This window comes from Dromaius novaehollandiae, chromosome 5, assembly GCF_036370855.1.
Source record: "Dromaius novaehollandiae isolate bDroNov1 chromosome 5, bDroNov1.hap1, whole genome shotgun sequence".
Lineage (NCBI taxonomy): Eukaryota > Metazoa > Chordata > Aves > Casuariiformes > Dromaiidae > Dromaius > Dromaius novaehollandiae.
The window spans coordinates 19818040-19831755 of record NC_088102.1 but is presented as its reverse complement, the minus strand read 5'-3'; the positions used below and the strand labels follow the sequence as shown (position 1 = coordinate 19831755).

The window sequence follows — 13716 nt, the reverse complement described above, 5'->3', positions numbered from 1 at the left end:
AATAAAATGCACTCTCTTTCAGTCTATATAAACAAATAATCTACTTATCCCTTTTTTTTTTTTTAAGCTATGAGAGAAATTGATGCTTTTTGTACAGCAGACTGTCATGTGGTCTATCTCAAGACCTAACATTTATTTAGTGGTTAAGGTTCAACGTCAACATTTTAAAGAGGGAGAAAAAAGTAATTATTATTTCACAAGAACAAATGCAATGTGTTCTTAATGTAAGTAATGAATTCCATAATACTTAAGTCTGATCTGATCACAAGAAAATGCAACCCCTTTAGATCAAAATAAAATAAATAGCAAACTTCATTCACATCAACTGCAATTTTCCTAAATTAAAAAAAAATGTTTACTTGTCTGAAAATGTAGAAAAATGATAAATTTTGAGTGCATCTTAAGGTGTCCAGGTTTAATCTGATGAGCGATAACAGATTTTGAATGAAACACACACAGACTTCTGCAAGTCCTTAGGCTAGCAAGTAAAAGAAAGGACAATAAGAACAAAAAAAGGGGAAAGATGAAGAAAGGATTTTACTTTAACTGTACCTGCATGAAGCCAGATTTGAGCCAGAGTCATCCAAGGATGCAGGGGACCTTGTCTGGGGGCACTGCTTTGCAAAGATGAAGCAACCTCAGACAATGCTTGCTCCACTCTGGAAGCTGCTATTGATGTGGCATGGACTGAACCTGTAGAAGTAATGAAAAATCACCATCAAAGAAAGAATAGATGCCATACATGCTACATGAAACATTCAATCTTAACCCTTTTCATACGAGTTTTTACTTAAAACTCCTCTAGATTTAATTTAAATACATTATTCTGGAGAAATCATTTGAAATGTCAATTTAATTTTCCCTGTTATGAAAGCTTTTATACTGGTCTGAAAGACTGCATATTAAAACACATTAAAAAACATTGGTAACTGTACCTGACAAGTTTTTGGGTAGCAACTACAAATACTCACTGTTAAACTCAACTTCTCTTTTATGGTAATGTACGATCCAAAAACAGGTTCTGATGGTATTGTGCACTGTAATCTTCAGTTTGCTGCATGCACTTTGATGTTAGTAATTGCTATGTCTTTTCATAGAGTGCAATTAGAGGACTATTTTAAGACTAATAACAGCATAAAAGAGAGAACTAAAATACACAAGATGATCACAACATACCCCATCACAAATACACAATTAAACTGCACTGAATGTAAACCTTAGCTAATCAAGAAGGCTGAATTAAAATGCCTTGTGGCAAAAAATCCCTTCCATAAAGTACATTTCCAAAGCATGCTATACAAAGGATAATTCTGTTAAAATGAAGCATAAGTGAGATTAGAATCTCAATGGCAAATACTGCCCTTTTCAAAGCACTAGAAATGAAAAAGCTTCCATGAGTACAGAATACATGACAACTGTACTTTGGATATCCAAAAACTGATAGAGTATTTAGCCTTTACTTTTTTTAAAAGTCAATACCACGAGCATTTTAAGCTACACTTTCTTGTCATCTGAGCATCACTGTACCTCACGTTATTTTATTATTACAAATTACTGAATCTCAGACTGACCAGGCCTGATTGAGAAATAATGAAAGTGGAATATTTCATATTGGATCAGATGAGAAGTCTTCTGAGCCCAGCACCAAATCTCTGATGGTCACTAATGGCAGGTAATTCAAAGCAAAGTACTGAATCCTATCCTACATCCCAAATAAAATCTTATCCTAATCACTAGCAGTTAAGTAATAGATGAAACCTAGGAACACTAAGGTTTAATATTCTCAATACCAAAACTTTTCTAAGAATTTTAAAGAGAAAGGATTCCTCACATAAAACATGCATTCTTAAGTGTGACAAGATACACACACCAGCAGGCTAGAAAAGCAGAAGGAAATCCCAGCATATAGACCAGTGGGAAGTTGGAGTTTGTCTGAAAGTGTGCATCTTGTTTCCCTTAACTGATGGGAACAAGAAGGAAAAACAAAACAAAACAAAAAAGCACTGAAGATTATCAGCAGTGTTGTTCAGTTGCATTTTAATTTGTATTTTATATATCACTATGATCAAAGAAATGCCCCTAGCATCTGAAATAGTATCTGGCCATGGCGTTTGCTTTCTTTTACTAGTTGATGAAATATCTTGAACTCCACACTGCACCACAGCCAGTTACTCAAGTATTTATGCACCTTATCTTTAAAGCTTAACTTCCCTAGAAATATAAAAGGGAAGCCTAAGCAAGAAAAACGTGGAGCATATTCCGAGAAAAATATCAGTAAAGGTACCATAAATAAGCACTAGTCAACAGCAATTTGTTTTTCTTGACTGCCATCCATTTCTGTAATGCATGTCACGGCAGCCTGTCACTTCCAGGGAAGGAATCTCCCCATCTCACCAGAATAATTTGCAAAGAAAAGGTGCGATTCACTGTCACAAAGGCTATCATCTAATCCCTTCCTTCTAAAAGGCAAATATTCACTTTAGTATTAATAAGTGCCTATATTTTCTATTATATAAAGCAATCACTCTCTGGCTAATTATTTCAACAAATTATTTCATACAGAAAGTGTGCTGTTAGATTTTAAGTCTCTAGTACATGACTATAAAAAGCATGTAAGATAATATACTACCAAAACTTTTAATAGAGAAGTTGACATACAAGGAGCCTTACCATGCTACAATTTCTGAGCCATAAAAGAATTACTATCTATACTGAAGTTAAAGCAGGGTGGTTACCAAGTGCTTTCCATAATGATTAATTCCTATCCTAAATTTCACTCTAAGTGGCAGAAAACAGTCCCTTAAATTAAAAAAATTTCTAGAAAAGTCATTTCACAAAATACTATTAAAATGGTTTATAATTCCTGTTCAAGAAAAAAAAAAGCATGCTTTGAAGTATTTTAGCAATTAGTTCTCCAAATAAAAAACACACGTATGCAGAAGATCTGCAAATGTCCTTATTCAATCAAACCACTAGAAAATAGTTACCTCTTATCTTTCACTGAATTAATATGGCTGATACAAATACAAATGTATTTAAAATAATCATGAATATTAACAATTTAAAATTCAACACAGGCCAAATAACTTTACTTAACTGTTTTGGAAATTCAGACTAAAGATTATTCAACATAATCAACTAAGTTTTTGTACTACAGTTCTATCAATACTCACTGCCTCTAAACAACATGCCAAGTGAGTGGTTTGTTTGGGTTTAGGTTTGAAAAAAACAGTGTTAAGCAGAAACTCAGTGTCATCTTCAGCAGGTACATTTGGGAATCCCAACCTTAGAAATCCTTCATGTTTCTGTTTTATTTAAAAGCATAGAGAATTTAAGGATGTTGCAAAACAGCACAAGAGCACTGACAACAGTGGGGTGGTTTCTGTCGTTTTGGAGCCTCTCTGAAGTACCAGTTGAGAGAGCGCTATCAAGCACAGCACCATGCACAGCTCTTTCCAAAAGGATGCGAGATAACCTCCAGAGCAGCCTTGTACATCTCCTCACCACAGGCACTGTATCTTCTATCACATTTCTAGATCTTTACTTGGTATTTTTATTTTTTTTAAACGACATAACAGTAGTCTTTTTACACCACCCAAATCAGGTATCTATCATGCAGATAGCTCTAACCCAAGAACTTCTAAATGCTGCTTTAGTATTCCCACAGTTGGTTGTCATCAGGCTCACTTCTGGCTCTTTCTGTTACAACACAAAAGTTTTCGTTTTGCAAATAATTAGAAATAATTTAAAGCAGTCTCCTGAAAGCTGTTGGGACTGTGCGTTAAAAGCTTGTTCTGTGCTTCCTCCACAGTTTCTTAAACCCTTTTCTTCTCTGAGAAATAGATTCCCTGCTCTAAGCCAGGGGTTTCCAGACCGAGATCTTTACAATCACATTATAACAATAAAGTTTACAATAATTTAAATTAAAGATGGTTAAGATACATAGTAGTCTGTGAAAACTGATGGTAAAAAGTGGGCCTGGAAGTCTGCTTTAGCCAGCTACTTATTTGCTGGTTCCCTGATCTATTTTGTCATCAGATCTGCTCCCTTCCAGTCTTACCTGGACTTTTCTTGTTGGGTCTGTGTTCAGTAGTCCTCAGCAATTACACATGCCTTTCACTTTTATCAGGAGAACTCACTCAGCTGTAGCCCCCTTCAAGCATTCAGATAGAGCAGCAGTAACTTCTGTTTTGAAACTTTCCTGCTTCTCTTCCACACACACACACAAATACCCTCACTCTCTTCCTGAACAACTTCTAGACCTGCTACTACAGTATGAAACTTGAGAATCAAGAAAGAATTCCCTCAAAATACCAGCAGCAGGAAAGAGTGTTTCTTTGGAAAAACAAAAACATGGGGTCTGGAGAAGTAATACATCACCAAAATGGATCCCTGCTCTTCCCTTTGGTTTGTTTAGTTTTGCTATAACGCTTGTTTATACTGAAAGGGCTAACTTTGAAACTGCAATTGTATTTGCAAGATCTAGAACTCACTTATCAAATTATTTCTTGACTAACATTTGGAAGCCCAATTTTATCACACACTGCAAAGTGTGACAGAATGTCCTGATTTTCCTATCCAAATGTTTAAGCACAATAGCTATAACCAACTTTCCTATAATGACATTTGTCCAAAATTCACAAAGAGCTTTTACTCACCATACTAACGCAGTATTTGCAACAGCCTATGGTTGTGTCAATGTTTCAATTCAATCATTTCAAACAGAAGACCTACCAACAGGCTTGTGCAAATGCAACTGAACCAAGAAGTAAGGAAGTCTCACACAGAAACAATGGAAACTCCTTTCTTTCTCCAAGATGCACCTACAGTTCAACTTTGGTGAACAGCAACGTTTTCAATTTACTTCTCTTCACGCTTTTCTTAAGATGAGTATCATCAGAAAGTTTGCATGAAATCATTTTTTTAAATACTATCCATGAGCCTTCCTATGTAAATAGGAAGTTTAACAAATCCTTGTCTCTCATACTAATAATGTCATGACTTTTTCCGTTATTTCCTCGATCATTTCCAAATGAAGTCTTAACGTTAATGTTGCCTAATAAACAGGAACTACTACATGGACTCTTTGCACTTGGTCAGTGTGCATCCTTGCAGAAAAAGACCACTTTACTATGTACATCAAATCTTCCTTCTGAAGATAAGTAAAAACAATGGACTGACATCATTCAGGGAGCATGTTCATATCACATGACAAAAACACTATAAAAAGGATTTCCTTTTATACCATAACATGTATGTTATTAAGAAGTTTTACATTTATCACTGTTCTTAATCAACACATCATCATTTACATAAGAAAACAAAGCTTTAAAAGAAATGCTCATGCAGGATAAAAGAAGGAATAAACCCATAATTTTCAACTTTACATGCACACAAAGCAGCCAGTAAAAAATATTAATGGTGCAAGATGCAGAGAACTCAGTGCCAAAACAAGCAAACACATGATACATACAGAGGCAGTACCTTCTGCAGGACTAATATATCACCAAAATGATGTATTTAATACAATATATTGGCAAGTTTAGCCAGAATTAGCATTTTTCCTGTCAAATTCATAAAGTCCCTGAGACACTCTTCACAGTCAGAAACTACAAAGCTAGCTTATCTTTTTGGTACGGAGTTACACAGGGTGATCTTAGTAGTAAGGTAAGGCATTTTTAGAGCATCCTCTCAGCCCTCTGAAGAATGCTTTCAGTGCTTTGTCACTGTCAAACATGCGGTTGTACAGCACTTTTTAACTTTTCCCTCCTTAACTAAACAGGTCTCCTGTGCTACCTGATAGAAATCTGGGAGAAAGTAAAGTAATAAATGGAAAAGAAAGTTCACAATTTATTATTCAAGGCTAAACGTGCAACTTCATGATGTAACTCTTTACGGAGAAAGAACGTTATTTTGCATCTTGGTTAAAGCAGCAACTATTTTTATTAACCTATATTCTTTATTCTCTCTCACTTTGCTTTTTCTCATCATTTCATTATTTTAAGAGAGTACTCCTAAGAGATTTATTCTACAAGCAAAGTTGTACAAGAGAAGTAGCAGCTTACTATAACTCACGAGAGATGTTGTAATGTTACATTCTAGACCAATATACTGCTTAGTAACAGCAGCAGCATAAGATCTTCTATAATAAAACATACTGGCAGAGGGCCATTATGTTATACAAGACCTTCCTAATATCTCTTTATTTGCAGTCCTCTAGAAATGAATACTGCCTCTTTAATTATTAAATGCAAGTGTTAGTTGAGTGCATTCAGCCCTCGTAAGATTACAGCCCTTGGGGTGACTGAATGGGCAAACAGCAGCAGCCTTGCTTTACAGGCTATCAGACTTCCCCTGTTGATGGACAAAGCATGTACATTTTGTGGTAGAGGAAAAGGTGATTTAAGTCCTTAAGAAATTAATAGAACTGCACAGTGAATACTACTTACAAACTGAAAAAAGGGAGTAAACCCCATGAAAGTAAGCATCTGATGGATTGCCTTTGAACAACAGATCAAACCACAAATTAAAATCCAAACTAAAAGGAAAAAAAAAAATATATATATATATATATATATATATAAACCAAGAACTTCAAGAAAGCCAGAGGATTTCTGATAATCTTCAAACTGTAAGTCAGGTTTACAGGTTACAAAAGACAAAAATTTTTTAATACGGAGATCACAGTTTACAACAAATATTTTCACAGAACATTTGCTTTACCTCTAAAATCATGTTCCTTTTCAAGAGAATCTGAAAGTCAAGCCAGTATGTGCTATTTCTTTCTTTCACCAGAAAAAAAATGAAGAAAGATAGAGAACATGAGTTTTCCAACCCTAATAATTATACTACCATACTACAAGCATCTAGGCAAACTTCTACTTATTGAAGATGGAGAGCTTTGACTTTCATAAATTATTTAGCCTATACAAAGGACTCCAATATCTGTTTTTTTTTTTATGGTTCGACATCTTCTCATGCATATTTTGGAAGTTCCTTTCCCTGAGAATACAGTAACTTTCATCTAAAATGGAAACCTCAAGCTTAATGTCATGGAGTCTGTGCCTGGACTTCTGCATTCTTCCAATTTGCCCTCATTCTCCAAGGGAATTCTTACTAACTTCTGCCTCAGCAAGGAACTAACACTTCAACACTGAGTGGGATGTACTGCTTACAGGAGTAGGCCTGAGCAAGCTCAATGCAAAAATGGCCCAATCTGTAATTAATCACCTATTCAAATGCTCCAAGAAGAATGCTGGACTTCAACTTGTTAAAATTCTGTAGAACAGATTTCCTTGAGTCTCAGGGAAGTGCTTTCACAAATTTAAACAGTTACAGGCTTACAGATAATTAAGAGCTAACATTTTCAAAACTTTAGTCTTAAGCCAGGTACTCTAATGAGGAAATTTTGCTAAGATTCAAAGATTTGTTTTCTAATTTTTTGTTTGTTTGCTTTGGGTTTTTTTTCTTTAGGAACCGATACCATTGACATGGTATCAATTAAAGGTTAGTATCAAAAGTGAATTTCTTTGGACTGGATTAGAGTAATGCAGTTACAGAAACAATTTTATGCATAAAACTAAGAGTGAAAGATAATTTATCAGAAGACATTAAAAAGAAATATACAGAAAACTATCTGGATTTCACCCTGCCACCTGAGCTACTCTGGTAGCATTACTGTACAGTTTGTATACAAACAACATGAGAATTAATCCTACAGCGCGTTTAAATTAGCATCATTTCAATGAAGGGAGCTGCTCTTGACTTAAAGCAAGATAAAGGTGATTTTCACAACCATAATTCCTCAGAATCATACCAATACACTGTGTGATAAGAAAATACACACTGATACTTCATGCAATTTTTTCCTTCACATGAAGGAAGGTTGCCTTCCACAGGGAAGGTTTTGTATGCAATTAGCTGAATACTTTCAAATCAAGGCACTGAACTGAAGTCATTAGAAACCATATGGATAAGAAAGAAATCCTGTGGAAGACAGTCTTGTCAGGCAAAAGCTGCCACCAATGGGAATAACCACTGCAGTGCACTAATCTTGGAGCTGAAGTGCCAAAAGAAAAATATTAATAGGTGCTACAAAGTACTATTGGCCAATAACATCTTTCACTAAACAGCTATCACCTTCCATCACAGTCATGAAAACAAAGTTAAATATTTGTAACTGTTCATCTTTTGGGATCAATATAACACAATCTATTCTACTTATTTGCCAAATGTCTTCAAATACATTTAACATTTAACCAAGCGCATCTGAAAAGCCAGATTTCACTAACATCCTTTTGAGGCTCAAATTGTTTTAAACGCTGTTTATCAGTTATGAAGATTATCAGAAAAATACAGCAAACACTAACACGCCCATCAGGAAGAGAAAACCAGTTTACAGCGAGAAGGTGCACAGGGCTCAGGAACTTGGTCACAGTTTGGAGAGGCTGCATGGGGCCAGACAAAGGTATCTGATTTAGGATGAGGATGAGGAAGATGAGAAGATACAAACAGTTGGAGAGGAGACTCTGTTCTTGAGAGAGAAGATGAGGAAGTATCAGAGGCTAAAAAGCGAAAGAAAGAGAATGATAAGGGCGGGGGGGGTGGGAAAGAAAAAGATCCAAGAACAGGGTTTAATGGACTCATGGATGCGAAAAACAGAAAGCATTTATTAGGTAAGATGGAAATGGTTTCTACATAAAATAAACATCACTTTGAGAGCAACTTAAAACAAACATCCCTTAGTCATATGCACTCTTCTTCCATACAAAACTAGCTTCAAAAACAAATTGAAGATTACATGTTTTTTCCTGAAGATTACATGTTATAATGCACAAATTTGTAAGCTCTGTTTAAGAGGAAATAAAGACTGAAGTTTAAAACTCAACTACTATTTTTACTTCTTACAACGAACTAAATCGCTACGCAATAAATTGAATAATCCCACTTTATAAAGTTTGAGTGCCACTTACCTTAACCAAAACAGTCAACTACATCTCAATTGATTTGCATTTTGTATATCTACCCTCCCACGGGAAATGAGTCTGCCTCTTTTCAATGATGCAACAAAAATTGTTAACTTTGTATTTATTTACTTCACCAATAGATACAAATATGAATACATGCCACTCACAAACCAGCTAAAATGGGAGGCAAACTTTAAATAGATTTACCACACTTACTCAAAGCATTTGATCTGGGCACTAGAATTAACAGTCTAGCCTTTTAAGAAATCCAGAATACACTATTTTTACACATAAAAATTACAGCAATTTACACTTAAATTATAAACACTCTTTCTGAAGAACTTTGTATTTCAATATCAGCTACTTTGATATAACCCAAAAGAATGTTTTATACTAATTTAGCAAACTGAATTTTAAAACTCTCTCTCAAAAAAAAAAAAAAAAAGTACATAAGGCTTTACATGAGCTTTTTAGCCCTGGTTTCATATTTCTCAGGTTGGCAGTGACTGGACAGGAAAAGTGGATCATCATTTCCACAGGTGACAAGCAAAGTGGGAAGTGGAAAAGAATTTCACATACACTTGTGTATACACACACATACACAAATGCATGTACTTGGTAACTTTATAGCGTATAAAAGGGACCAAACATTTTGGTTGTAAGAGGATTTTCCCAATGCCTTCCCCATATGTCCCCAATTAAGTACTGAAAATGTCAAATCTCTTCTGCCTTTCTGAACACTGGGGATCCACAGAATTTGCATGAGCTCCTTCAGCCTGTTGAGGTTTAGACCTTAATCATAACATCTTGACCATCAACAAAGAACTTCTGTTCAAAATGTTTTTTTGACCATCTGCCTAAAATTTTCTCCCTCAAACACTATGCCAATGTCCACCTCTTTTGTTCTTATTGTATCATAATCCTTTAGTTTCTGCAAAGTTTTCATATAAACTTCCAGATTAAGAACTTAGTACAAAATTTGAATTTCTAAACTACACCTCTGGTATGCAGGTTCTCTATATGTGTATCTATACAGTACAACAAAGCCCCAACTCATAGCGGAATTTGAGTATTGGTATTGCAGCAGCGTTTATTCAATTAGAATTAACACACACACACACACACACACACACACACACACACACACACACACACACACACACACCAATTACCTTTTTAAAGAAAAATAAACTAAAAGAGACTCTGTATTTTTTCTTTTTAGTCTTTTCCTCCTTGACATCAGAGATGAGCTCCAGCCACGTGGCTAAGATTCAGAAAAAAGACAAACTGGAACTTCTACAAAATCAGAATGTGTAAATCCTGTTTCCAGTTGAGATATTGACTGAAAAATTGGAATCTGGGGGCAAGCTTCTTAAAAAGCTCATAGTTTTAGGTGAGGGTTCGTCTTTATGTAACAAGTTCACCTATATGTAAAAGCCCTGAGGAATACGCAGTCTTTAAAAAGCACCAACTTTTTACGCTCTGAAGTGTGGCACACATAAAATAGGACACCCTACAAGTGTCGAACAAAAGCTTGGTGTCCCCCAGGAAAACACAAAACAAGAACTTTTTTGAAGGCATAAAATAAATTATCTCCCTACATGTGAACCCTTTACAATCCAGTTATGTTCTTAAAATGAAAAAGTGAGTTAGACCAGAATGCAGAACAATCGCTACCAGGTTTCCTGTTATTTTATTCATTTTTATTAAAAGAACACAAACATGAAGACAGAAGAAAATAAAGCTACTGCAGGGGCAGCAGGCCAAACTGTTACTAGGCTATACTTTATAGACAGTATCAGCTTGCAATTCTTTGAAATCAGGTGACCAGACCCTTATCAAAATTGTTTGCCATTGTAACAAATACAGAGCTCTTCATATGTTTTTGCATGATTACAAAAGCTAGTGAGCATTTGATCCAACTTCATGTTTCAGAAATGAAAGAAACAAATTTTTCTCTACTGCGCAATTCTGTTATTAAACAAAGAGACACATTAAATATTTCTCTGTATCCTGATTTATAGGTCAGTGTATTCTAATTCATTGGCTGGCAAACTTTTCCATAAGCAGTTTGAATTGAAGTGTGATTAAGCAGAAAGGCACATCTGAAAGTGGCCAGGAAAAGCATGCTACAAATCTGACATAAAAACAAGGAAAAAGAAAAATCTCCATATTTGTAATGCAGGTAATGTTCTGTAATGGTTTCTGGAACTAACATCATCCCACTAACTCTTTCTCCAAGTTTCACAGAATGCATGGCATGCAGTTACTTTGGCTAACTGGCTTTTTGTTTGTATGACTGTTAAGGTATATTAATATATTCAGCTACCATAATGCCAATGAAAATGGACAAATCACATATTGCAAATACTTATTGTCATGTAACAATCTTAGCTTTTATGCATTGCACCTGTGAAGCACTATTTTGCAGTATATACAATTTGTAATGAATACATTTTCCTTATAGTGTCAAAGCTATCTATGTCTAGTGAGCCAACCAACCTATGCAATTCTATTTTTTATATTATATATATATATATATATATGAGATTTTAATTCATTTAATTATTAATGATATCTTGAATTTTTCGACATTTAAAGTTTTCTTAATTTTTCTGGTTTTGCATTAACAAAAAAAGCATAAATACCTAATGGATGGACAAGCATAGGACTCTAGAGAACAGGCTAGTTCAGCAGACTGATTTTTATATAAGAGCATACCACTAAGCTCAGCAAGATCCATCTCACAGACATTCTAATTTACAGAGAAGGTGGGAAGCAGGTGCTCCAGAAATAAAGGAGAAAAAAAAGTCTTACATTGCAAAGCAGCTATTTCCATTCATTTCAGAACAGTGAAAATATCTTCACCGTAAATAATTCCATTTTGCAAAACAAGACAAAAATAATTGATGAAAAAAATCTAGCTATGGACAATCGATTTTATTAATTTTATTGTTCAAATGCAATTCCTACCTGTTTCAGGATCACTGAAATCTGGTAAGGTAATTGTATTAAGCTGCCGTCTATCAGCAATAGCTCTGTCTAACAGGCTGCTCCCACGTCCGGAATCACTGTAATCAAGTATAGAAATTGTAAGCCATTAAAATACAAAATTATATACTGAGATACAAATTGCATGCTGCCCTCCTCCCACAAAGATTCTTGCTAAAAATATGAACAAATTTAGTACTAAGCACTGCTAACCACTCACAGTACATTAAGTCAGCTACGTTAAATCAGAATTAGCTCTGCTAAACTGAATCCATATTTACCTCATCAATTCTAGTTTCATAATTAATACAACCAAGAAGGGAATACAGAATTTTAAATTATGACTAAGAGCTTTACAAAAAATATACTGCAACTTGAACTTTCATATAGTATAAGGTGAAGTTACCATTTTAACCCCAGATGGCAGATATGAGTTTGAGAATCCCCAATTTTCCCACGCTGAAGAGAAACACTGAACTCAGGGCGTCTAATTTTAGGTAAAGTTATAAAGATGTTATAACAACATTTCACATAAAAAGGCAGCATTATCTCCAGAGTTTTTTGCCTTTTTTTTTTAATATACTTATTACTGCTAAACACTGTTGCACTGGATTTAATCTTAACAGTGCAGTATGACATTCTGAATACTTCCAAACAATCAGATGCCTAAGCAGTTCCAGCAGTTTTCACGGATTGCTCCTGTGGATAAAACACACTGAATTTCTACTTTAGTTACAACTCAGTATCCGTGCCTCAGACTTCTTATTGATGAAGAAAACTAATTGCCCCCAGAACTATAATTAAAGATTCAGCATAAGAGCAGGGACTGAAGAATGATCTCCCTACCCTTAAAACGAAGTGAGTATTGAAACACATTGGCAGAAGAATGTGAGGAAGCACATATGGATGCTCCATCTTTACTCGCTATCCATTAATACTCACTTTAAAATTTCAAAAAAAAAAAAAAAAAAAATGACAGACCCATTTAGCAAAGTGCAAACTTTTGTCTGATTTTCATCTTATGCCAATAAGAAAAAAACTCCACAAAATTCCTATCTTAAAGCAAAGCCTTAGCAAGACTGGAATCCAGCACATCTTTACATCTCCCTGATTTAAAATTGCCTCCTACTTCTGAAATTGAACTGACAGAAGGGCAAAAAGCCTTTCAGCAACTCTTTGCAGTTCCACACTTCAAAAAAACAGTGGAACAATTTCCTCTCTTTGTATAGCTGTTGCTAAAATGGCACAAATAAAATTTTGCAATACCCTAACATTATAGCAAGATTATGATTTCCTTACAAAATGATGCCATTACAGAAATCCACAGGAAACAGAAGGGAGTTTTCTGGGACACAGACTATCAGCTATAGTTATTACACCAGTTGGTGCATATTTTCTGGTAACCACTGTATTACTTCCTTCCTCAGTCCACAGGCAATGACATGCCAAATGTTGCTGACAAGGAGAGCAAGGCTTAGCATAAATATCTTTTAAGCACATCACTGGCACTGTGATCAGTTTCATTTTCCTAATGCCCAAACTAAGAAGTGGAAAAGAACTGAACATTTTCAAATGTACTTCAAGCAGCAGGCTGAAGATAAACGCTTCTGACAATCTTTATTCCCTAAACTGTTCAAGATTGCATCACAGAATAATTTCTTATTTAGTATAACCATTTAATGAGAAAACATTTGTTTGCATGCTGAGAAAAGACAAAAGAAAACTATTCAAGAACAGCTGAAAAAAGTTAAGGCAAAGT

At 35.0% G+C, this 13716-nt stretch overlaps 1 protein-coding gene across 4 annotated transcripts in view; it reads right to left on the bottom strand.

Moving 5' to 3' along the window:
• TTC7B (tetratricopeptide repeat domain 7B) overlaps window positions 1–13716 on the bottom strand; it is a 149602-nt gene that overhangs the window by 40183 nt on the left and 95703 nt on the right. For 3 of the 4 annotated variants that reach the window (XM_064512193.1, XM_064512192.1, XM_064512194.1), the window contains 3 exons: window positions 11940–12037; window positions 6450–6500; window positions 553–693 (listed from right to left, as the gene is read on the bottom strand). In XM_064512193.1, coding sequence (XP_064368263.1) covers window positions 553–693; window positions 6450–6500; window positions 11940–12037 — 290 coding nt within the window. The remainder of the gene's footprint in view (window positions 1–552; window positions 694–6449; window positions 6501–11939; window positions 12038–13716) is intronic. The other variant, XM_026111982.2, reaches the window with a different exon arrangement.